This window comes from Anas acuta, chromosome 2 (genome assembly GCF_963932015.1).
Source record: "Anas acuta chromosome 2, bAnaAcu1.1, whole genome shotgun sequence".
Classification (NCBI taxonomy): domain Eukaryota; kingdom Metazoa; phylum Chordata; class Aves; order Anseriformes; family Anatidae; genus Anas; species Anas acuta.
Window position 1 is genome coordinate 109,084,017 of NC_088980.1, and position 26,427 is coordinate 109,110,443.

The 26,427-nt window shown below is 36.9% G+C and overlaps 1 protein-coding gene across 10 annotated transcripts in view; it reads right to left on the reverse strand.

The window, feature by feature from the left end:
- The window catches only part of PIEZO2 (piezo type mechanosensitive ion channel component 2), a 310,777-nt gene that overhangs the window by 35,617 nt on the left and 248,733 nt on the right, over positions 1-26,427 (reverse strand). For 9 of the 10 annotated variants that reach the window (XM_068671651.1, XM_068671648.1, XM_068671650.1 and 6 more), the window contains 9 exons: positions 21,083-21,326; positions 19,802-19,898; positions 17,758-17,917; positions 15,082-15,171; positions 13,540-13,661; positions 12,634-12,705; positions 8,638-8,741; positions 4,124-4,235; positions 2,185-2,250 (listed from right to left, as the gene is read on the reverse strand). In XM_068671651.1, the coding sequence (XP_068527752.1) occupies positions 2,185-2,250; positions 4,124-4,235; positions 8,638-8,741; positions 12,634-12,705; positions 13,540-13,661; positions 15,082-15,171; positions 17,758-17,917; positions 19,802-19,898; positions 21,083-21,326 (1,067 nt within the window). Of the gene's footprint in view, positions 1-2,184; positions 2,251-4,123; positions 4,236-6,572; positions 6,672-8,637; positions 8,742-12,633; positions 12,706-13,539; positions 13,662-15,081; positions 15,172-17,757; positions 17,918-19,801; positions 19,899-21,082; positions 21,327-26,427 lie in introns of all 10 variants that reach the window. The other variant, XM_068671657.1, reaches the window with a different exon arrangement.

Below are 26,427 nucleotides of genomic sequence, written 5' to 3' on the forward strand. Positions count from 1 at the left end.
AGTAACCTAAGGGATAATAGAAAACTGCAAATAATCTGCCATGCAGAACCAAAATGCTTGAAGTAGTTACTAAGAAGCCAACATAAGCACTAAAGCGTGATGATTTTAACCACCTCAATTCTTAACTGTACCACAAGATGGCAAGCAAAACTTTGTGGAGTGCACTCTTTACAAAGCATGCAAAGGTGAAACGAATAAAGCACAACATATCTTATAGAAGAACATGCATATGTCTCCAGGTGTGCAGGCATGGTTGTATGCACATATGTGTGGAGAGAAATTAAGGGAAAAAAACAATAGTGGTACATTCCTGTAAAGTGGATGCTGAAATGGTAGTATGTACCATTTACCTGAGTAATGTCATGTAACAAGTTCAGTATCTCTGAATACAGAAGTTTTTATGGCCTTCATTTGACCATACCATTATTTCAATAATTTTTTTTTTTTTTTTTTTTTTTTTTTTCAGGCCTTTTCTGTATCATTTAGAATTGGGAAGATTTTATGATTTATTTACTCAGATTGTATTCACACTTTAGCACATATATCTTGAAGCTAAAAAAATATTTTCAGTGGAAATTAAAGATAAAGCTGTTTATGCTTCTAGAGGCATTCATATCCTTTGAATTCCACATGTAACATTATAAATAAATTCAATAAGATGTAGCATTCATAAAGAGAAATATACAATATATAAATGGTCTTTTTTAACCCACACTCTTCCTCTCTAGTATATCATTTCTGCTACTGACTTCAGGGGGATTTCAGCTCTCAGGTTAAAATTATCTCTATTACTGACCACCACAGTGCTTTGCCAAGCACTTGCAGTCTAATCTGGAAGGTCGTTTTTCTCTCTGGGATGAAGGTGATTTAGTATACATTTTTAATGAGGCTGTAGATGCTCTGACAGCTTTGCTGTTCTCTGAAACTTTTTAAAAATAATCTTTTGGGGATCGATCACATCTAAATAACTTCATAAAGGGAAACAAATATTTATTTTTTGCAGAGATTGTTACTGTAACTTCAAGGGTCAAACGCAGAGATGGCATCTCTCTCCCTGAGAGCATGAGAAAGGATTTGATCTGAGGTTAATAATGAAACTAATGCTTCATAGCAATTACTTTTTTTTTTTTTTCCCAATTATCTTCTTTAATACATATTACTTAGGATAGGTTAAAGCACCTTAAATCGACTATTTCCAATATAAATCAATTATTAACCTCATTTCCTTTCTCTAAGTCCTGTCTAGAACCAACTTTATTTCCCTTGAGATTTGTCTGAGTGATTCAGTTTCATGTTTAACACAGGTGACTGCACCACAAGAAAGTAACAGATAAAAAAGCTCACAAAACACCACCAGAATACTATATGAGAAAGAAATATTCCATATTCTTGTAACCTCTTCCACCCTGTGGCTCACACAAAGTACAATTCTAACTGGGACTGTGGGAAGCAATTCCAAACAGAGAATAAAAATAGCTTTTGAAGACAAAGGAGAGAATAGTGTAATTTCTTCTTTTACTCCAGTTAGGAAAAAAAGACCCAAGCCTAGAGTTATGATCCATTACACTTCTTTGTAGGAAGACTTTCAGTATGGGCAAGATCCTGCAAGCTACTGCCATTTCTTCTGCTGTGCAGGGCATCCTCAGATCTGACTATGAGTGAGAAAGGGTAAAACTGGGAAAATCCCATTCTTTTAGAGTAGCTATTTGTACCTCTCTAAACAGATAAGTACTGGACAAAAGCACAATTTTAACATAGCTAAAACACATTGAAAAACTGCAAGGTCTTTGCGCTAATAGTAAAATATCAGACCATCAAAATCAATGGGGATGATGAGACACACCTAAATGGAATCGGGATTGGAAGCTAAGCTTAGGTATAAGATGTTTTATAATCAAAGTATACAACAAGTGATCAAGTCTGAGCCTGAAGGTACATTTATTAAAGTGTAGGGGAGATAAGTGCAGTAGCTTATATTCCAGAGTGGAAGCTGCTATGCTCAGTACTTGTAAATCTGGCAATAGAACTCTGAAAGTTATTAGATAGTGCTTACTACACAGTTCATAGTGGATTTTGCTAGCTTTATGCTTGCCTGGATCTCTGCACTGATATTTTTGTGACATGCTGCTTACCCCACCCGTCACAACTACACTGTAACAGCAGAGAAAACTTCTGTGTTCATACCTGGTCCATCAGATTTCTTCTTGACATGTTCCTCTTCACTGTCTTCATAGTCTGCATCAGTACCACCTGTTGAAAGCAATGAGTGAAACAATGAATGTTAGGCCTACAGAAGAGCAGATTCAAATCCCATTCAAGCTAAAAAATGCTACTGTTACTAAGCAGAAGTGACTGGTTTCTCACCTACTGGTTTAAGAGAAAGCAGATTTCCATTTTTAAAACACTGAAGTGAGGGGACTACCCTGTCAGCGAAGGTGTTTTTGGATGACCACCACCCCTCCCTTGTAATTTCCAAAGTTGTTTACAATGGTATTTTCTTACTATGTCATCTGCTGAGCAAGAACATCTGCTGTAATAAACCCATGCAATTCAGAGTTGCAGTTTTTCCAGCTGCAAAGGCCTCTCCTTCCAGTAACACACTCAAGCTCATTTCAACTTCTTCAAGAGGTGACCTGAACATTGTTATGATTTCCTCCTGACTCTGACCCATTAAGCCCAAATGAATTGAGTGGGATTTTCAGGCTGAAATGAAGCAGCAGAACTGGTTTGAGACTACCATGTGCTTTTCTTTTGGCCTATAGCAGATCAGGGATGCAGAGAGTCACAGGCAGAACTGAAGGACAGATTAGTCTCCTTCTATCTGGTACCCCAAAACTGCAGCCACAGCTTCATTGGCAGCTCTCAAATTATAAAACTCCCTATTTTTGATAGGTAGAGATGATAGATGGAAGGAAAGTCCAATTGATTCAGCCTGAATGAGCCCTATATGAATATATGAATATATGAAATGTGTCAAAAAGAAATAGTATGTGGATCCTTGCTCTACTCTGTGCTGGTGCGGCCTCACCTCGAGTACTATGTGCAGGTCTGGGCACCACAGTACAAAAAGGACATTAAACTGTCAGAGAATGTCCAGAGGAGGGTGACAAAGATGGTGAAGGGCCTAGAGGGGAAGACGTGTGAGGAGCGGCTGAGGTCACTTGGCCTGTTCAGCCTGGAGAAGAGGAGGCTGAGGGGGGGGACCTCATCGCAGTCTACAGCTCCCTTGTGAGGGGGAGTGGAGACACAGGTGACCTATTCTCTGTAAACACCTGTGATAGGACCCGTGGGAATGGTGTTAGGCTGAGGCAGGGGAGGTTGAGGCTGGACATCAGAAAGAGGTTCTTCACTGAGAGGTGTTTGCACACTGGAACAGGTTCCCCAGTGAAGTAGTCACTGCACCAAGCCTGTCTGAATTTAAAAAGCGATTGGACTGTGCACTTAGTCACATGGTCTAAAATTTTGGGTAGACCTGTGTGGTGCCAGGAGTTGGACTTGATGATCCTCACAGGTCCCTTCCAACTTGGGATATTCTATGATTTTATGATATTTAATTTCACTCAATTTTTCTTACAGGTCTATTTCAACTACAGCATTTCAGGAACTTCCTTGTGAAGTCTCCTTCAAAAGGAAATGTTAAGTCTGTTAAATTCAAAACTTTCCCCAGGAATACACATGAATTTATCATCAAGATAAGAGACTTTGAGCAACCCAAGAAAAATCTAGAGAATAAGATAAATGTGTTTATGAGGTGAGGGAGTGAAAGGCAAATGTCCTTGTTCTCTCTGATACTAGCCAAACACCTGACATTTATGCTCCTTTATTCTGGTGAAGTGCCAATAACTGCTAGGATATTGGTTTACAGGGCTATGCCTTTATGGAGTTTGGCTTCCTTTTGCAAGTGTTTTACTCTCACAAATGTTTTGATACAGCTGATGGTTTCAACCATCTGTTGAGTCTTCCTACTTGGCAAAAGTTCTGGGCATGTGTCTTGCAACTCCATGGAAATCACATGCATCTCCTCTTCTGCTTTATCTCACCTAATGCATATTGTGTAGAATGAGAGGACACAGCTTGACCAGCCTTGTCATGTTAATTTTTCAAAATACAGAAGCATACATACCATCCCCAGATCCTTTTCGTCTTCGCTTCTCCTCTTTCTGAAAACTTTTCTTCTCTTTGCGCCTCTGTCGTAATGCAGTTTTAGGATCAGTGATCCAGGCCTGATAAACAAACTGGAAGGAACAAACTCATTTATTTCAAGGTTCTTCATGTTTTGAGAGTAAGCCACAGAATAAGCCATAAGTAGGCCTATATAGTTTGAGTAAACACATTCAGATCGGCAGGGATAAGTAAATATTTTGAATCCCAAATCAAACACCTCCCCTGCGGATCTTATGAGTTTTCATGTGCTATTTTTGCTAGCTTAAAACCAAATGCAAAAACACTTGTGGGTGAACCAAGTTTCATTAGAACCCACAAAAATTCATGATCTGAACTTTGGGAATTAATACCCTGTTGTATATATGGGCTACTTCACCTGAGTCTTTCCATTCAATTATATATGTGTACATCTTGTATAGGCAAGATGAAGAGTAACAGAAATTTTAAGAGAAAGTTTTGCAATCAACTAACTAAAGCATCAAAACTGTGGGAGTGTTTAGTAAAGGTATTAGTGTTTGTACATTTTTTATACTCTAGATGATTTTTTTCTTTTCACAGTGGAGCACAGGTAGCTTTACTATTTGTGCACCGTCCCAAAACCAGCACTCAGGAATTCCTCAAGTTTCGTCCTAATTTTTACAATGGCTCTCTGTGGTACTTCAGGTAAGTCACTTATGAACCCTTCTGCCACTATTTTTCCAGTTGTAAAACAGGGACATTGATGCATGTATCAAGGGGATTTAATGAGGCCAAATCCTGCTCACAGTACTCACTCAGATCAACAGTCTGTTGACCTACATGACTACGTTGAGCATGAAATTGGCACAAAATATTTATAAATGCTATAACAGTGAAAAAAAAATAATAAAAAAAAATAAATAAAAGAAGTTACCAAGATGTAACTTATTGAATAGTTCTGCTCAAGCTGTGAGGTAAGGTTAGAGAAAAAAGAAGTAACACTTTCATATCTTTTTTTTTTTTTCCATTTGAAACAAAACGTGAATAACACAGACTAACCCTTCTCCACAGCTATTTCAGTAAAAAAAAAAAAAAAGTTGTTCCTTTTGTGGTTTTTATTCAAAAACGAAAATCATCTTTGATTGGCACTACACTTTTTTCTTCTATTTCTAACCAACACAGACTGGTAACAGACACAGGGAAACCCAGAGATACATGCATAAGTCTGAAAATAAAGCACAGTGATAAACTCGCTCTATTAATTCACAAGACAAACATGCACGTAATGACAGAAACACATGCATATCTCAGTGAAGCTGGAGCTGCCCCTTGCAGGACGCAACAGTAAATTACTATTTGGTTTATTTATATTTTTAAAATTTGCATACACAAATTGTTTTGGGACATTAAAAGCAATTAAAAAAATGTCAATATGAGTTCTACTGAATTTAAAAAGGAAAAAAAACTTTGTTCTGTTTTGTTCATGTATACAGTAATGGAGAGGAAATTATTTTTATACTGCTGATCACAATGTTCTCTTCAAATCTTTCAAGGTCTGTACATTTATTTTTATATGTACAATGTCCAAAACAAGCAACACGTGAAAAACTATGTAGGATCAGAGGTGATGTTTTCTCTTTCCTTTGTAATAGGCACTTGCCAGTGAAGGCAATTTGAAGGAATGGTGACACTTAAGTGAAACAGTAACATATTACTGACTGGAAGTTAGAAACTGCCAATATCTACTACTAAAAAATTTGCTTAGAAGCTGTATGCTAGCCACAGCCATAGTGTGAATAAAGAATTCAGAGATAAAAGGCATACTTGGAAGAAGGCAGTGGATTAGAATGAAGAAAATACATTGATAAATGTATTAAACTACTTATGTTAAGCAGTGGATATTTTAAGAGCTGACTGGGTACATACATGTATATTACTTCTGATTTTTGTAGGAAAGTAGGTTGTAGGTAGGAAATGCTACACGTATCCAAGGAGGATGAGAAAATGTTGAAGATGTACAAATATTAAGACGGTGAAGACAAGAAAAATAGTGAGATTAAAAAAAAAAGAAAAAGATGGGTGGGTGTGTTGCAGCAGAATGTGTCTTCTAAAAATAATTAACCAGCTTTCTGAGATCAATTACCACATTGCCCATAAGATGCATGCAAGTCGATGTGACCATCTTGTACAGCAGTAACAGAAGAAATCAAGAATTTGTGTCTGCATTTTCTCTCCAGGGTTGCACTTAAGGTAAGACAGAGTGCTCTTCTTGTGGCTTGACCACTCCAAAAGTAAGAAATATATCGCATTTACTAGGAATGAAGCTTTGGCTGTTGTTATTTTTCATATTATTCATATAAGAGGAAAAATGCAGACAAGGACAGAAGTATATGTTACACCAGGGTCTATGGGATGGGTCACATACTGAGCAGTCACAAAATGTTAAGTACCTTTGCTACTTTGATTAAATATTGAAGAATAGTTTTGGGTAGTTTAATGATAGACTTTGGCAAGGCTAAAATGGCTGAAGCAAATTTTCCGATAGCTCTCTATAAAGAAGGACAAAGCAAGAGCAATTAGTAGAAAACAAGAAAATGTTAACAGAAAGTACCTACTGCATGATTATATCTAGATTATTGAGAGTTTACATTCATTGGTTCCAATGTGGAAAAAAGATCATGTGTGACGTCCACAATAAAATTTCAGTGAGATCATTTTTAAGTGCCTGCATTATCTAACAAACAAAATCTTTAAGTTAACCCTTGAGGTGACTTTTGCAGACAATTTACACTAAAAAAAAAAATAATAAAAAAATTCTTTAGCAGGTTCTGCCACAAAACAAGTTAACTTTTCTAGTATTTTTATTAAGACCACATGCACATGTGATGGAAGGCATATGAAGCATGATGACCTAATGATGAACAACCTTTTCATAAACAAATGTAGTTTTCTGTTCCAGGCAATTCTTCTCCTACATGAAGCTACCTAACATCTTCATGTAGCACATATTGAAGAACTGGTCACTTATACAGAATATCTAGCTGGAGTTCTGAAATAAACACCAGATCTTCCAATCTCAGATTAATGGTTTCTGTACTGTGTTTTAAAAAATAAGACAACAACAAAAACAGCAGCAGAACAACAGTAACAAAAAGCAAATGCATAACCAACCATATTAAAAGAAAGAATTGTATTAACGTCAGACCTCAATTTAAAACACTTCAAAATCTCAGTGCTTGGCATCAACACATCTTAACAAAATGTTGTCAACATTTTTTCTTAAAAACAGCAGGAACAAGAATGCAAACATTTCTACAGCTGCATGAAAAGAAAGATGATCTAGAAATTTACAAGCTACTACTATGGATCAAGGTGAGTTAATGCCATATATACAAAAAAAAGTGTAAATGGTAGAAAATAAACTTTACATCATACTTCATCCAGATTTGGTTTTGTCTTTTTTTTTTATGTCAGGAAAAAATCTTTCCACATTATAACCACTCAGGCATTTTAGTAAATTTAGTTAAATGTTAATATAATTTCAGTATATAAAATAAAGGCACATCAAATTAATTAATTAAACAAAAACAATTATTCTTACAATTCAGTAATATGGCCTGGGAAGCTTTGCTTGAAAGCTACTGACATAAGGAATATGAGCAGCATGGAGGCAGTTATTTACTCTTGCTTGAGCTGGGCTTTCAGTTGCATTGGTTATGGAGTGATGTGAGCTTTCATGGTTGGGAAGAGTCATCTGCAAAAATTTACCTGTTTGCTTAAGATTTTAGAGCTGAGGACCTAAAAACATTCTGCAGTATTTCTGAAAATTCTTCAACAACTAAAACTTAAATTTTATAAAGATTAAAGCTATCCTACATGCATTAGTGTTTCACTAACTTGTTCATCCAAGTCCTTAATTTAAACCAGTACCCATACCTGGTACTACCTAACATTACAATATGAACATATTAATTATTAATTAATATGTTAATTAACAACACATTATATTAATTAATATATTAATTAACATAATCCTTTAAAAGAAAGGAGATAAAGTGATGGTGATGTAAAAAAAATAAATAAATAAAAATGCTTTTTTAAAGTATGGATTCTTTTCCATGAAAAGTTGCTTATTCTTGGGATAATTTCTTCCCAGTATGATAACATCTACAGAATACCACGGAAGCATTCTACAAGAGTGCCAGAGGCAAGACAGCTTCCTCACTCGTCTATATTGCAATGAAGTAAAGTAAAGCTCAGATTCTGAAGCTTTGTTTTTGATTTTTGTTTTCCTCAGGCGTAAGTGAATGAAGATATGATTTCAGTATAGTTCTTGTAGAAATTTGGCAATGCGTAAAACAGGCAAAATTGCATTTTAAATTGGCAAGAAATTTCATTTCCAATACTTTTCAGAAGTACTTTAGATGTACTAGCTGCTTTAACATATAAAGCCTGTGTTTAGAGAAGCCTGTATTTTTTCAGCTGTCAACTACCAAGCAAATTACTATAAAGTACCTGAAATGCAGACTTTTTTCGAGGCTCTTCCTCTTCTTTTTTCTCCTCTTCCTCTTCTTCTTCACTATCCGTCTCAAACAAATAATAATTTCCACTTCTGACGACTATGTGAAACAAAATTTTTTTCTTATTTTTTTTTGAAAAGTACTATTCTGAACTGCCTGAATATCTCTAAACAATCAGACAGTAATTTATATGTTCATAATCAGGAGAGGTGAAAACAGAGAGATGAATAGGTCTCAGGCAACTTATCTGATGTTAGTCTGTGATACTTTTGGGCATGAATGAGAACTGTACAAGAATGAAGGAAACACCACCATGAGAAGAAAATGTAATGAAAAAGCTTCAAGTACATCAGGTTACTAGGTTAACATTTTTAGAAAAAAAAAAAAAAAGGCAATTTAGTTTAAATGAATTGAGAAGTAATGGGTATCTGAGGGAGTTAAAAGAGCCCAATAGGTAAATAAAAGAATTTACACAAACAGTACCACTGGACAAAAAATACAGAACTGCTCTTTAAAATGCCCAGGCATCCTTCAAACTATGGGATGAGATGGTATAAGTTAATGCTTTCTTCAAACTTTTAAGTTTTGATGAGGTAATGGAAAACCTTGGTTTGTTTAAAACAAATCACTTGGATTCTATTAATGTGATCAGAAATGAGTTTCAATTTTTTGCCCATGGATTCAGAAACAATCTGAAACCTTGATACAATAAAGATGCACAGTGAATAAGCTAGGCCTTATATCCTTGAACAGAAGCAAAGTTTTTATTTCTCGGATGGTAAAAGGCCTATGTGAATAAACAAGGGAAACAAAAGAAAGAAAAAATAAGATAATGAGCAAGAGAAAAATCAAAATCACAGCATTACATTCAGCAGTGAAGACTGGTAAATAATTTCTGCATTTAAGCTGAAATTTTTAAAAGAAGAGTTACTTAGATGAAATGTTACCCAATCTGGATACACATATTTATATAGAAAGGTGTATTTAACCCTCATTATATATTTCTGGAAAACTAACAATAGCTTTAATTCTATTCAATCATACCTTGAATTTTACACAGATCCTCTGTACATAGGTGGTCACACATAACTAGAGTAGAAACCTCAGTGTATGCACACTGTGAAGTTTGTCAGAACTCCATTAGGTCATAACTTCAGCATCTAAAATTCCCCCACAGAGAAAATCATGTGCCTAATTATGACTTCGTAACATCAATGAAAGTCCTGCAGAGGGACAAAGTCCACTTCAGCAGTTCTAGTCATTGAACAGAGGTTAAAAGAAAGTCTGGAAATTTATTGGGTCAAGCAAATTAATTGTTTGGTAGAGGGCCTTCTGAGAAAGCCCATTTAAAATGCACTGAAGAGATAAATGTATTTTAAGAGCCAGTAGTCTGCAGTTCTGTTTCATAAAAAAGTGCCTCATAAGCAGCAAAGGAAATTGTCCACACAAAAGATCAGCAGGATAAAGTCTGGCATCTAGAGGAAACCTACACCATGGTGCAGCTCCTTACAGTCTCAGAACAGCACCTGGTCAGATTTGGAAGGCCTGAGCTGGCAGAAAACAACTCAAAAATGATCTCTCTCCAAAATTTTTAAGTTAAAATATATCTAAGGGGACACCATAATGTAGCAATTACATCCCTTTTACAACTAAAGAGGGAGGTATGATTGAATAGCAATAATGCATTCTTGCACACATCAAAACGGAGTAAGAAGTGTGTTAGTCACCTACAGGGATTATTAAATAGACCAAATGTTACTAGTTAAATAATTCATGGCTAGACTGGACTCAGCCACACTCTCCTCTCCCCCACCCTTCCTAATGCAAAATGAGACTTTCTTCACTGAGAAAAGGGACTTGCAGGCTTTCCATGTGGGATGACAGGGAGGAGACAGAAAGGCAGTCTTGCAGGAGAAGCCAGCATAACCTGCTTGTACCCAGATGGAAAGAGCTCCCCATGACAGCTGCAAACTCCATCTTTCCCACTGTATAAGACACAACTCTGTGATCCAGGAGAAGCTGGGGATCTCTAAGCATGTGGCCCTAACTCCTGCTGATCTTTGTGGGGCTCCATATCTAATCTGCAAGCACAAAGGAACAATACCTCCCTGAAAGGGAGACAATGAGTATCAATAAGGAAACCCTCACAGACATTTTCACCTTTTCTACTTAGACACAAATTCTTAACTGAGTTTTAATCCCTATGGATATAAAATGAGGTATCTTTCTGTAGAATAAATAAAAACAAGTGATATAAGTAACAATGACAATCTAAATTAAACATCAGAACTGGGATAAAATTTTCAGCTTCAACAACTTTAACAGTATATATACAGCCACAGCCACAACCCCATTTACTGAGAACAGCCACATGCTGCAGGGTTATCGCTCAATGTTTCAAAATGATAGATGGGGAATGATACATGGGGAATATCACCCTATCTCCAGTTTGTAAGCCTGCGAACACCTACTGTAAGTACCAAGTTTCACTGACTGGGGAAAGTAAGCCACATGGCAGGCAATCACTGTATGTAGGATCAGGGTCTATGATGTTTCCCACAAGGTTTTGCATTATTGCAGTAGATAATTTCAAGAATGCTCACTGTTTAAATACCAAAACTTAAGTTGCCACCTGAGAACATCAAATAATGAGGGTGAAATAAGTAAAAGCCAAAGTCAATGTCTCTCTTTGAGCAGTTCTTCTCACTACAAAACCATTGGTGAATAAACAGGAGACCATATCCCATTCCTTCAAAATCACCGTAGCTTGAAATTAGATAGTAAAAACTCACAAATTAGTTTTGATCTGTTTTGTCATTATTGTTCTCAATGAAACTACAGGACAATAAGTTTGTTTTCACAAGACTTTTGAAAAGGGATAGGTCTCTCTAAAGTGGCAGTGTGCCCTTTAGAAAAATAAAAATAGAGACACAGTTTACTTGTGACTTGATAGAAATAAGCATTCGACATTTTGTTAAAACACTATTGGCAAATATATATGTTGGAGTCATAAACAAATACACATACATAAATGAAGGAGAATGTAGATGTGCAAAATTATTACTGGGAATACCTCTTGTTAAACTAAATGACCAGGCACAATGTAGATATTCATATTTAACTCTGGTCAGTGCTATAAACTTGAATATTTTTAAAATCTTCAGAATTAAGTTATTAAATTGTTAAATATGTCTGTTTTCCATAAAGATCCAATAGAAGGACATTAGATTTGAATCTGCAGTCTACTCAGTTTTATTCTGTTTCACCCAATCCTTAATGCAGGGAAGAACTGTTGTATACGTGGACTGGCTGGACTGGGATAGAAATAAATTAGAATGTCATTAAGCAACAATGATATGAGGATCACTCACTATTAATTTCTTGTGAACAAGGCTGAACATATTTTTACTCTTAGATAAAGAGAAAATAGAGAAATAACACAACAACTGGCATCAACAGCACGTTAAAATGTGATATTCATCTGTACACTGTGCAGCCTAGTCCTGGGAACAATCTAGCTGCTTTACTTTGGTACTCACATTTCTATAGCTGTCAGTAGACTGACTGATGAACCATAAAAAAGATATACGATGTGTGTATATGAAAAAGAAATTATGACTAATCTTAGAATGCATTGGCAAACTTTTACCTTCACATGTTTAAATATATTGTGCTTTGCAGTAGAGGAAAGTTGAGACTTTTGAAGTCAAAACAGATTCTTTTTGGAACATGTTTTTTATCTGGTTTGATATCTTTCTAAAAATGTCCAAAGTATCATAAGCTGTGCTTCCAACAAAAAGAAATTCAAAATATGGTTAAGTTCATTATTTGAAGATAGTAGTAGAAATCACTTGATAAAATAAACAAGACTTCTATCAAGTCACAATCATAAAATCAGGCATAAAACAAACAGGTCATGGGAATGCCTTCATTCTGGTCAAGGATATAAGGGTTAAATCCACATATTTGTAAGATGATTGAGAAAACCTACTGGAAGCATGATCAACCCAAGGCCGCCACCACTGCTTTTTTTTGCCCTTGGCTTTCTCTTTGTCTGCTTCTCCTAAAATAAAATACGTCCAAACATTAATTTTACAAAATGAGAAACATGTTTCTTACACTGATTAATCATTTTTCATTTCTCTCAACAGAGCTAAATTTCATGAGCATATCAGATGTTAGATCTACTGAATATAATCAATATAAAAAACATTTAGAAGCATGACCACCCAGCACAAATACTCTAGTTTATGCAACAGTTAGAAGTGTTCTACTCTAAAACAGCTCAAAGTTCTTTTTTTTTTTTTTAAAAAAAAAAAACAAAAACATACAGTCACACTTCTCTGTAATATCAAGAAGAAAATATTTTCCCTCCTCTCAAATCCCCCTACATTTCAAGCTCCATAATTTTATATCCAATAAATGTTGATCCTAAGTCAGTACCGGAAATGTGGCATTAAATAGGTATCATTTATCTGTTCCCACATTTTAAACAACATTAAAAAACATACAAATATTTCAGTAACTGAAAAAGGCCTCACAGCATCCAAAAACCCTTGCTGGAAATATGTGATTTCTACCTATTTGTTACACTGTGGTTTATAAACAATATGTTTGTTCAAAACAAACCTCTGCTGCTACTTGGCTCTTTGCCAACAATTTGAAGTTAGCCAAAAGTAATCTCAAGGCAAACTGTTTTCTCTAAATCTTCTTGCAGTACAAAATCCCAGGTGATTTTTTTTTTTTTTCGTTGAATCAAGCTCCAAAATGTTACTGAGCAAACAACCTTGTTCCTTGATGGCAGTTTTGAAGAACAATTTCTCAATTGGCCAACTATCAGATCTATCAGGTCCTTAGCACTCAACTGCAATTATGGCACAACAATAGCTAACATTACCTTCATCATCTTCTTCAGAAACTTTCCGAATCTCAGGCCCCTCTGAAGACTCCTGTGTCATGCTTATCATCCTCTCTTTACCCTTTTTGTATTTTTGCTGCCTGGCCTTGATGCGATCCATTCTAGCAAAAGGAAGAAACGTATTATATTCTGTTCTTCACCCCTTTTGACCCCCTCTGAAAAACAGCTCTTAAACACATCCATCCACACACTAACATTTCTACAGAAAATATCCATTCCATACTGTCAGTAATCTTGCCTTTAAAAATAAAGAGTTAAATGGCTCTGAAGAGGCTGTCTGGACCGGTCATGAACATGAAACTGGCCACTCAATCCTGCACTACTTGTGCTGTATCTTCAACTGATTCACTTTAACTGGTTTAATTTTCATTTCAGATGCAGGAAAACCTTCATTTCTCCTTCTTGCAACCCTGTAAACAGTTAGCATGATCTAGCCTTTTAAGCCTTTTAAGTTTTTCACATTTTGACAGGCAACAGTAAAAAAAAAAAACAACACACAAAACACAAACACAACAGTTATAAGTGATTTCAACACAACTACTTGACTAGAAGTGAAAGAAAGAGAAAGAGAGAAAAAGACAAAGACACGAGAGAGAGAGAGAGAGAGAGAGAGAGATGAGAGGGAGAGAGAGAAAGAAGGAGTTGGGAAGGAAGGAAGGAAGGAAGGAAGGAAGGAAGGAAGGAAGGAAGGAAGGAAGGAAGGAAGGAAGGAAGGAAGGAAGGGAGGGAGGGAGGGAGGGAGGGAGGAAGGGAGGGAGGGAGTGAGGGAGGAAGGAAGGGAGGGAGGGAGGGAGGGAGGGAGGGAGGAAGAAAAAGAAAGAGGAAAGAAAGAAAAAGAGGAAAGAAAAAGAAGGAAAAAGAAGGAAAGAAAGAAAGATTACTTGTTTTTCACGTTTCTTCACATTGCATGCATTCATGCCGCACAAAATAGGATAACCAAAACCACAAAGTGAACTGGACCTCTACCAGAAAATAAAAAATATAGCATGTAATATCATAAACCATCTCGTAAAGAGAAGACTATATGAGAAGACTATATATAACATTGCTATGATACTCAAGTGTGGAACACTTAAATGCTGATCTTGTTAACTTGTCATCATTAGATTTCTAAGGTTTAGAAGAGCCTTCAGAATGAGCAGTGATGTTCATATCTTCTCTCTTTATATAAAACATCTGTTTCCATTATAATTTCAGGCTCACTGAGGAGTAGATGCATCAATACATTTCAGACTGATTTTTTTTATGTCAACCTTGCAACCTTTGGTCCTAGAAATGTGATTCTGCTTTTAAATGAATGTTTAGATTATGCAGTACGTGTCTTTCTAGAAAAGATGACTCTAAAACTGTGTGATACTGAAATACCTAAGACCTCCAAGTGCATAGAGCACCATTTCTGTAGTTGCAAAAACATATATCAAAAACCTAATCGTTTCTATAAAATAAAGTGCTAGATAAATGCCAAGAATCCATGAAAAATGTATACAAAATGTGTATGCGTGTGTATATATAAATACATACTGTCTTTTCAGTTGATCCATTGATTTTTTTTCCTCTTCAATTCTTGCCTTTACAGCCTTGACAATTGTAGCCTGGAAAAGCTCAGCACCCCTGCAGCAGAAACAGAGGTGGAAGAAAGGAAAGAAGGAGAGCAACATGTATGTGTTTCCAAATTTTCCTGTATGCCAGCTAATCAGAGAACTCTGTTCCCTCTCTATAGTGTTTAATCAAACAAAGTCAATCCAAGGCTGGAAAGAACTAATCAATGAATACAGAATACTGATCTGCTTAGAGTTAATTATTTCAAGAGCTGGGTCAAACACTGTGATCCCTACTCAGCGTAAAAGTTCCTCTAGCCACTGATGAGAGATTTAAGTTTCCAGTCTGAAGAATGTCGAACATGGATGGATTCAAGACTGAGTTAGAACTTCTTGCACAATTCCAGGATTTGGTCTTTATACTTATTTCAGCATTGTAATCATCTTGCCCCTTTGCCTCAGTCTTTGAGCAAAGTCCACCTCAAGACTTTTGCCTTTATCCAGGACCATTTCAGCTTCACTTTTACCCTCTGAACATTACCTTGCTTTCAATTTGATGGCACAAATCCTTCAGCAGGTTTCTGGTGTGCCAAAAGAATGACTTATAACTCCATTTCATTAGAAATATGCAGTTGACTCAATAATTTGTATATACAGACTGTGTGTCTAAACCATTCTTCACTATTCACTCAGGAGCTCTCGAAGAGTCTCAAAGACTCACTCAGAGAAATAGAATAGATTCAAATCCATCTTCTTTTTATTATTACTTTTTTTTTTTTTTTTTTTGGGGGGGGGTGGGGGGATGGGGAGGGAGGATTCAATAAGATCATCAGAAGTCTAGTCCTACATAATTTTTCACCACCTTTTCTGTGAGATTTTTGGTCTTTCCATGTAATATGCAAGATAACCACAATAACATTTTTTTTTCCCTCAGAGGAATACAATCAACACTGGCAATCATTTTTGTCCAAAAGTATGGTAAAGTACCACAAGGGATGACATGTTCTCCTTAGCAGCTCGATCACCCCTGAATTCTTATAGACTGTTGAAAACTGAAACCAGAGCCTTGTCACTATTGTTTGAATCACAATTTAATCATATTAGGGTAAGGACTTTGTATTTCCAATATTAACTTCAACTGGATGACAGGCTCAAACTATACTGTCTGAATCCAAATATGACCTTCTCCATAGTCCAAATAAATTCTAAGCTTGGATTTTAGCAAGGCATGCAGTCAGCTAAAAAAATTAATAACATCTCTGTGTTTATATGACTCTCCTTTCTGTAATGTCTCAGTACTTCCTGGTCATTAATACATTTATTACAAAGCTTCTGACATAGGCCAATATGTCTCCACTTTTGCTTCTGGAGAACTGAAAGCTGGGTATGTTCAGTGCGACACCAAAAGACACAAAATTCAAAGTAGAAACCAAACATGTTTCTTTCAACCCAGTGCACTGTCATTTAAATTAGTCTGCTCTTTCTATCTGGAAGAAACTTTCCAATTTAGGAGGCATTTTGATACGCATGACTTCGCTTTGTGTTATATTCACTGAGAACATAAAATCATAGAATCATAGAATATCCGAGTTGGAAGGAACCCACAAGGATCATTGAGTCCAACTCGACATCACACACAACACACACACACAAAAAGCTACAAAATGGCAGTATCCCATAGTCTTTGGCATTAGCACTGAAATTCATCCCAAAGCAAAAATCTGAGAGAGGCAATATAGGACTAAGGCATAGATCTTTAGGTAGCTCTGTTCACAGCAATGAATTTTGGTCAGTATGGGTATTTCAACATGTTTCTATTTAAATGAATCCCTCGAGAGGGAATAAGAGGAAGATAAAAAAAAACAGCTTTTAAGGGCATGCAAGTCAAATTTGCCCTCAAACATGGACGGAAATTGATGTGCATATTTATATATATATATATTTTTTTTTGGGGGGGGGGGGGGGTGGTAGTGCCAAAAAAAGTATTATTGCTATAATACTTTTAATCCAATTGTAAACAAAGTAATTCCTTAGAAACCTTACTGAAATCAGTAGTAATTTCATTCCAGACCTGCCTTTTTATTAAACAAACAAACAAAGAATGGTTGTTCTTGTGATAGCTGTGAGTGGATGCTTGCAGATAAGTCTAACAGGCTCAGAGTAACAATTCTTGCTACACCAGGTTGGAGTTCAGTGATTGACACTTGGAGTCTTCATGAACCAGATGTCATAATTTTTCTGTATTTTTCCTGATGTGACATTTTTTGGAGATGCAGTTTTCAAAGTACGTTGTGTCATACTCTAATCTCAAAGAATTTATTTTTTTTTTCCAAGGCTTTTCCAAGGCATTTGCTCTCATACATACTGATGCTGAGAGACTGCTGCAACACACATCAACTTTCCCAGCTTTTAATGAAGGCTATGGGAGCAGCAAATGGTGTTTGGTAGGTTTAATTTCTATCGGATTCTCCGTTAATTTGTTTTCTTGTGTGTGCTGTGTCAGAGTTGGATTTGCAATTATTAATTTAGCATGGATTGTTTAAATTAATGTTATCTAACAGGACTCTATTGGTAATACATATCATAAACAAACAAGTACGGTAGTAATGGGAGTAGTAATAATCTGTTTAATTTATTTTTTTTTTAAACTTTATGTTACCTTGATGCTAGGATCTGAGAAGCTTTTATATCTGCAACCACGTGAAGGAAGTAGTAACTCATGAAGACTCTTCTTTGCAACAGCAGGAAAGCAAAACATATACTGTCCCAGATGATTCCTGCTTCTCCACTAGGCAGTTTACAATCTACATTGCTGCTTGCTGGAAGAAGAAACCATCAGCATAAGAACTACTGAAATAAGTATTTTTTACAATGCTTAATCACTTAAATAATGCCTTTAAAATAACTTTAAATAAAGCCTTTAAATTGACTTGAATTGAGGAACTTTAATTTCATTTTTCTTAAGAAAACTGACATGTACTTCCATCTGAAGTATATTTTCTTGTACAGCTAATTGGAAAGCTTCCAATAATTTGATATCCTATGAAAACTGAGAATTCATCATAACTGAAGAATTTTCAAGCAAATTCACCCTGTTCTAATACGCTCTTGGTTAAAAAAAAAAAAAAAAAAAAAAAAATTAAGGAAAGAAGTATTTTTGGTTAACTTGAAATATTTGATTTCAGCACATTTTAGAATGAAATTTATTATTATTTTTTTTAATCTCAAAATGACTGTCTCTTTTTTCTACTAAGAACAATATCAACATGGAAAGGAAGTGTGTTATTTTTGTCAAAATAATTTTTTAATTGACTACTACCACCTAATATTTTTCTTTTCCCTCTCCACATCTCAGTTCACAGGAATCCTTGGTGTTTCCATTGCAGAAAAGAAAAAAATACTTGAAACCACAAAACTACTTCCTTTGGGATAGGAGGAAAAAGACAGAGAGGAAATCCCATTCCTCCTGCATATAAATTTTGGCGTTGGCTATTTCTTCCTTTCTTTCTTTCTTTCTTTATTCTCTAAAGACAGTTCTTTTGGGAATACTCAAAAATTAAAACTGGGTTTTGTGGAGCTAGACTATAAACTAAATGGTCTACACTGCCCTACAGAATGGAGAGGACTCAAGGGAGAAACTCTGACTCAAAGCTGGCTTTACAGTTAAGCAAGCCAGCCTACCAGACCTGGAAGTTTGAGCTCCAACTGTTTCTAAGCATGCTATGCCCATCCCCTGGGGAGTCAGAAAGCCATGTCCAAGTTTCTGATCCTCCTCCAAAAGTTTTGGATAATACAAGAACCACTGGGCACCATTTAACTTGTGAATTTGATTCTTGGTATTTCCTTTACCTCTATTGCCCACTTATCTATTAGGATCAGACGTGAGGATTTTTGAAATAGGAATTCAGAACTCTGCTGCAGCTTCACTGAAATCAAACAGTAGTTCTGTTTTAAATTCCACCAAACAAAAAAAAAATAGTATTTTTAAATTTTCAGCACAGGGTGCCAGGACAAAGTGGAGCCAAATTTATAGCCCACTGAGAGGTAAAGGGTCTCACTCCCCATACGTCCTTCCTCCCTCCCTCCCTTCTATTGCCTCCATTGACTCATGCTACCCACTCCAACCCTGTTATCACTACCAACTTGAGAATAATCATAAAAAATTACCTGAAGTCATTGTGCCTGCAAAAAAATTACAACTTTTACGCTGGCTTAGCCTCCTGCAATTTCAGTGAGTTGAAGTGGTTTTGAGGAGCTGAACACAAGACCTGCTGCACAGCAAGGAGTGGGACTTTACAGCTAAGAAAAGGTGCCATCTCTGTGCAGTGGTGGTGAGCTAGTAACTGACCTCAATTTGTATGGCAAAACCATAAACCCAATTATCACATGAACTGCAGATACCACAAAACTGTGTTAAGCTCCCATATCACCAAATTGTACATTTACAGTAAACACAGTTTGTGTGTATGTGAGTGGGGGTGTTAATAGTTCTCTGTGTATCTCCCTTTTTTCTAGGAAATATTTTCAATACATTGTCTTGCTAGTCCATATATGACCAAACTCTATTAACTGAACTCATGTAAGATATTTGCACAAGGTATTATGTATTATGTCAAGAGAGGGCACATTTTAAATATGGTAGGAGATTTTGAAGGTGTTCCTTAGGCTTTAGGAAATTACAAAGAAAAACAGGCCATACTTACGGATACGGTAGCCTTTAACTGTACAAGCCAGGCTAAATGCCTGAATCAACCAGCAACTGTTCTTAACTAATGACTCAATGTAGCCACAGGCTCCTATCTGGAAAGTAAAAGAACAGTTTCATATAACAAGACATAGAAGAAATAAAGATAAGAAAAGTATTGCATCTCCTTAAATTACTTGAGAATATTATTACTGTCATTGGCTGAATTGCATCCCATTAGTAAAACAGATTAGATGTAAGTGTCTTTAGCAGTAACACACATCACATAGCAAGAATTAGTTCTTTTGATTATCCAGGAGATAGCAGGTATATAGGTTTTGCTTGTGTTTTTGCAGAGAAAGTGATATGTCTGGCATGTGATGCAGTGTGACGGCTAAGCAACTTTTATAAATCACTGAGTTAAACTTGCAAACATACACGGACAAGCTTAACTTAACATACACATGGCCCCACTGAATTCCCTTGCATAAAATGAAGCACATATGTGAGCATTTAGAACGTTTGCAAATTCAAACCACCCATAAATCAATTTTATTTCAGTACAGTGACTTATATAAATGTAAAAAGAAAAATGTCTGCTCTTTTCAGTCCAGCACTTAAATGTTCAAAGCTAAAAATCAATTGCCAGGAATAAATCTAAATTTATCTTTCATAAAGTTTTAAGTACTGCCTTGTCTCAATCACCTATTAGTGCCACTGCAAGAATCTGTTCTAAATGGTTAATTAATGTAAGAAAGCCTTTAATACTTCACAGAAGTGTTTAACATTCTATTATAAAATGTGTCTGTTTTCCCCTGAAGCTCACAATAGTTCTAAAGGAAAACAGAATGCAGCTTGTAATTTTGTAGTCACACAACTCCATCTAGTAATAGGCTTGAAAATTCTAGTTTAAAATAAAAGGTTTAATTGAATGTGCACTATTTATTGATGGTGTAACTGATCTTGCACTTTTAACTCATTTCTCACCCCACCGAAACTTTCACAAACTTCTAAGGAACAACTTAAAAAGGCAAAGTATTCAGAATCTGATCCTTTGAAAATAGCTTGTGAGCTTTCTCAGAGCCAGACTGAAACAAGTATGCACATTTTCCTATAATGTATATGCATTAGCATTCTCTGGATATGCACTTGCAGTTTCTGCTTTAAAATGGAGCCTGCTTTGCACTAGCAAAAGGCTGTGGTCCTGAAAAGGATTTCTAATGACCATTCAGTGCACTGTGCATACTTCCAATGAAGCCACAAAAGTGCTCAGGGCAGCAGAAATGCAGCAGCTACTTACTGAGAGGATGTTCTTCATGGTGATCACAAAAACATTGTACGCAATCAGCCAGTCCCAGTAACGCAGAATACTCCTGATGGGTTTCAGCAGCAAATCTCCACCAAAGAGAAGGAAATAAAAGCAGGCTACCAAGTAGCCCATACAGAATATGCTGATCCTTGTGGTTCCCGTTATGAAGATTATAGTAAGCACAAACCAGAAGAGGTAACTAAATATTATCACCTTATACATGTCTAAGTAGGACCTGGAAGTAAAAGAAGGAGAAAAAATTACCATTTCTTGAGGACAATGATAAATTTCCACTATTTATGCGACTGGTCACTACTTGTAGCTACAGACAGACAGCAGAGCATTCGCACCCTACGTCAGCATTTGGGCATCTGCATAGGGTTAATGCCAAGGTCAGTGGATCTGGCTGGCTCATATACTCAATTCTAGCTCATTCATGTAAGCACCTTGCTGCATGCACCCAGTCAGGGCACCTTGCATCACACAGGATCAAGCCTTGTATCATAAAAGGGGGAAAAATATATTCTCACCAAACTTCATGATAGAGTGATATTACCTGTCAATGCCACTTCTGCAATTTAAAAGCTATCTAAAATAATCCTTTAAGAAGTGTGGGTAGTACAAAAGCAAATCTATCTTCAAAAGCCAGCTACAGTACTTCACTGCGAACAGTTCTGTATTTATAAATTCTAGGGAATTCAGCCTGGTTAAAGCCTAGCTTTCAAAGACAGCTGCTAAAAATACTTTTCTCCAGTGGAGATCAACTGAAAAAGTTTTGAGGAGTAAAAAAGCTCCTACAGAATATAAATGTGCTAGAATTTACTGAGAGGTTTGCCAGGAAGCTGCAAGACAGAACTATCTGAAATCAGCCTGGCCCACAATGGGAAAGAGTGAGAAACAATTTAGTATTTTTTTTCAGATTCATCAAAATCTTGACTTAATATTGACTCAGTGAGCTTTCAAATAAGAATATCTGCCAAAGGCAATACCAAATACTACATATAGTTAAACACTGCAAACCCAACAAATTCTTGTTTTCCACCCATTTAGTGTTTTGATTCCAGATGTACTATGTTTTCAGGGTCTGTTCACCAAGGCTGTGAAACTGGATTTGTCAGGAAACCAGGCAGGGAGACAGCACGATGGGAGTACACATATACCTAAGCCAAACCATGTAAGGAGTAAATGAGCTAAACGCAGTGGATGAAGCCACATAAAAAGGCCCATGCTGCTTGATGTTCTCAGGCTCAGAATTTTCTGGGTGTGTGTATTTATAGTCCTACATTTATATGTATGTATTATACATTTAGCTTGCTGAAGCTAACCGGAGAGGCATTTAATGAAAGGTAATGAGAAAGCTCCTCTGTGTTTATTTCCCACAAACGTTAAAGAAATTTATCAACTAATGCCTGTGAAGGCTAAAAATTTCATGGCTTCAGAAATGCTGCTGGGTTTGGGGTGATAAAACATTATCAAATAATCTATACACACTAGGAAAATAAAGACACAGAAGATAACAGTTGAACAGATCTTCATGAACTCAAAATTCACTCAAAATGGTGCTCTCACTGTTTTTCTCTAGGAAACAACAACAACAACAACAACAACAGAATCTTAATATTTGGTGTTTCGTTAATAATACTTATGTGATGGATGGCTAGGAAGAAATCACCTTCCTGAAACCATTTTAACAATTGCAGTATTTCAGAAATCTTCTCTGCTACCAAAGAAGTACATCAACATCTGTTGAAAAATGTCCCAGACAGAACTGAATTGATCAAATATGCAATAATATTTTAATGCTCTTCAACAAATATGAATTCTGATTCTGAAAAGACAACATGAAGTTGTCTGGATCCAAATATTCCAACATTCACACGTCATTTGGTTGAATCACAGTGCAACAGTGAATACCACTCTCAGATTAAAACATACAGAAATTAGAGAGAATATAAAAAGGAATGCAATACTTTAGTGTTTTTTTTTTTTTCTCACTATAATGTTGATAGTCCATTACATTCTTAGCAGTCATCTAAAATACTAAATACAACTGCTCTTCTCATTTTCAAAATATACATTAAACGTAATAGCGTTAGACATCAGTACACCAAAACAAAACAGGATGAAAAGGAAAGATTCTCACAAGGCAGGAAACAATACAATTGTATAATGTACTTCTTAGAGATGTAAATCTTTCTCATTTTAAGCAATACACAATTACAAGCAAGACCAACCACATGAAAGATTCCACGTTCAGGTTGTCTTCTTACAAAAATGGTGTTTGAAAAAGTCATTCAGGGTATACCTACATTATGGACATAACTGACTATCTCAGATACATCTGTGCTGGCCCAAGAACAATGGCAACCGATGCTGCACAGAGAGCAGTGGGCAGAACCTCAAATACCTGAACTCATGTACCTGAATAATCTCACATACATGAAAATATTCCCCAAATTATATTTCTTTCTATTGTAATACCCCCAGATGCCTGTATTTTTCTGTTATAGTGCGGAGTCGTTTTCCAAGCATCCTTTTAATTTTCCTTAAATATTTACAATAACATAGGTAGATCAAGTGCTTTAAGAGAAGGAATAAAGATATGTTTTGGAGATGGGAGGTGGTTCTCAGCATATTGCCTCTCAAGCTGTATGATGCATTCTTAGATGCAAATCTTCCAAAATCAGAAAGTTAGGAAGTGAAGAGTTTCAGTTCCTTGCTCTGGAGATTATAATGCAACAGTGAGAGACTGAAGTAAAAGATTACCCCAACAGCTAAGAAGACCCTGTACAAACACAGAATCAGTCAGGAGCTTTAACTTTTTTTTTTTTTTTTTTTAACTTTTTCACATCAGAAAATTTTTAATCTTGGATAGCATATACCATAATTTTATGCATTCACCGTAGACCACAAAGATCATTACTTTAATGCTGTGTAAATCTTCCAAACCTCATTTTCTAATCAGTCTTTAAATACACTTCCAGTCTCATAGAGGAGAGGCCACCCTCAGGATGTGGCATTTGAACACACCTAGAAAATCTGTGACACAGCTGAATCCTAAGGGAACAGTCCCACTCCCCTTCATCCCCTCAGCTGTGTACTGCTGCTCTTTTCTTTGGCTCTAGCTCTTTAAATTTATTTAAAGAACCAAATGTATTTCAACTCATTTTGTGGGAGACAGAAGGAAGGACTAATTAATGACTATACAGCCTATGAAACAACTCATTGCTGGTGTGATGAATTCAAGGGTGAAACAACAGTAAAAGAAGGAGTGTGCAGATGGAAGCCAGGAATACATTTACACTTCAGAGGGAGATTAGCCACTATACCAGAGTACCAAGAACATCAGAGCATGGCTTTTGATAGCACAATAACTTCTGAATTAGAAAATATGCAGAAGAATCTTGAAAGACAAACAAAATATGAGAAATACTAATTGCCCAACAGTGTCATTAGCAGAATTCACTGATATTCTAGATGACTCTGTCACTCTAGTGACTGCATCAGTTAACAAAGGAAGACCAACTGATGTCATCTACCTGGACTTCTCTAAGGCCTTTGGCACAGTCCCACATGACATCCTGGTCTCCAAACAGGGGAGATATGGTTTTGATGGGTGGACCATTCAGTGGATGTGAAGGTCACACCCAGAGAGTGGTGATTGATAGCTTTATGTCCAAGTGGAGGCTTGGTGACAAGTGGTGTCCCTCAGGAGTTTGTCCTGGGATTGGTGCTGTTTAATATCTTTATAAATGACACTGACAGTGGGATCAAGTGCACCCTCAGCACGTTTGTAGATGACACCAAGCTGAGGGGTGCAGTTGATACAACAGATGGAATGGATGCCATCCAAAGGGACCTGGATTGGCTGGAGAAGTGGGCCCACATGAACCTGATGAGGTTCAACAAGTCCAAGTGCCAGGTGCTGCACCTGGGTCGGGGCAATCCCAGACATGAGCAGAGACTGAGAGAAGAACTCACCAAGACCAGCTCTGCAGAGAAGGACTTGGGGGTTCTGGTGTATGAAAAGCTCAGCATGAGCCAGCAGTGTGCCAGAAGGCCAACTGCATTCTCATCTGCATCAACAGAAGAATGGCCAACAGGGCAAGGAAAGTGATTGTGCCCCTCTGCTCTGACCTCATGAGGCCTCACCTGGAGTCCTGTGTCCAGGTCTGGAGCCCCCAGCACAAGAGGGATGTGGGGCTGTTAGAGCGGGTCCAGAGGGCCACAAGGATGATAAAGGGGCTGAAGTACCTCTCCTATGAAGAAAGGATGAGAGAGCTGGGACTGTTCAGCCTGAAGAAGAGAAGGCTCCGGGGTGACCTCATTGCAGCTTTTCAGTACTTTAAGTGGACTTATAAAAAAGATGGAGAACGACTCTTTGCTAGATCAGATAACAACAGGACAAAGGAGAATGGTTTTAAACTAAAAGAGGGGAGATTTAGATTAGAGGTTAGGAGGAAATTCTTTACTCTGGAGTGGTGAGGCACTGCAACAGGTTGCCCAGAGAGGTTGTGGATGTCCCATCCTTGGAGGTGTTAAAGATCAGGTTAGACGAGACCCTGGGCAACCTGATCTAGTGGGAGGTATGCCCGCCCATGGCAGGGGAGTTGGAACTAAGTGATCTTCAAGGTCCCTTCCACCCCAAGGCATTCTATGATTCTATGACCTTGTTCAAAAACAAGGAAGAGAAAATCCGAAGTCCATTCTATCCGTCCACCAAAACTATTTTAACTTCAGATGGCTGTCTGTACCAAATTATCTGCTTTTATTTACTAAAGCTTTATTAGTCTTATGATCACTTCAGTATTTTATTTCCACAGGAATTACTTGTTAACTGTAATGCAATCCAGCCTGTTGCAAAAAAAAGATTGCTCTAGGTGTAGTTGTGTTCCCAGCAGGCTCAATGATGTGTTTGGCTGTGGCCAGTCCAGTGTCCAGACCTTTGCCTGCAGGCCCCCCAAGGCACTGATGCTGCATCTGATAATCATAGAATCACAGAATTGTATAATCACAGAATCATAGAATGGCCTGGGCTGGAAGGGACCTCAAAGATCATCTAGTTCCAACCCCTCTGCCACAGGCAGTGATGCCACCCATTAGACCGGGTTGCCCTCAAGTCAGCACTTTGAAGTTTAGGGAAAGAACGCACTTTTCTGTTTACACACTGATGAGACAATATTGTCCTGTCACATTGACATAGGTCAATGTTTCTTCATTCTGGAGGAGCTCTTGTTGGGTCATTTCATTGTGGTCCCTTAACAGCTACCTGTTTCGCTTTGAGTGTGGATCACCACCTCTATATAACCCCAGGGCTCTTCCCACAGCCATCTTCT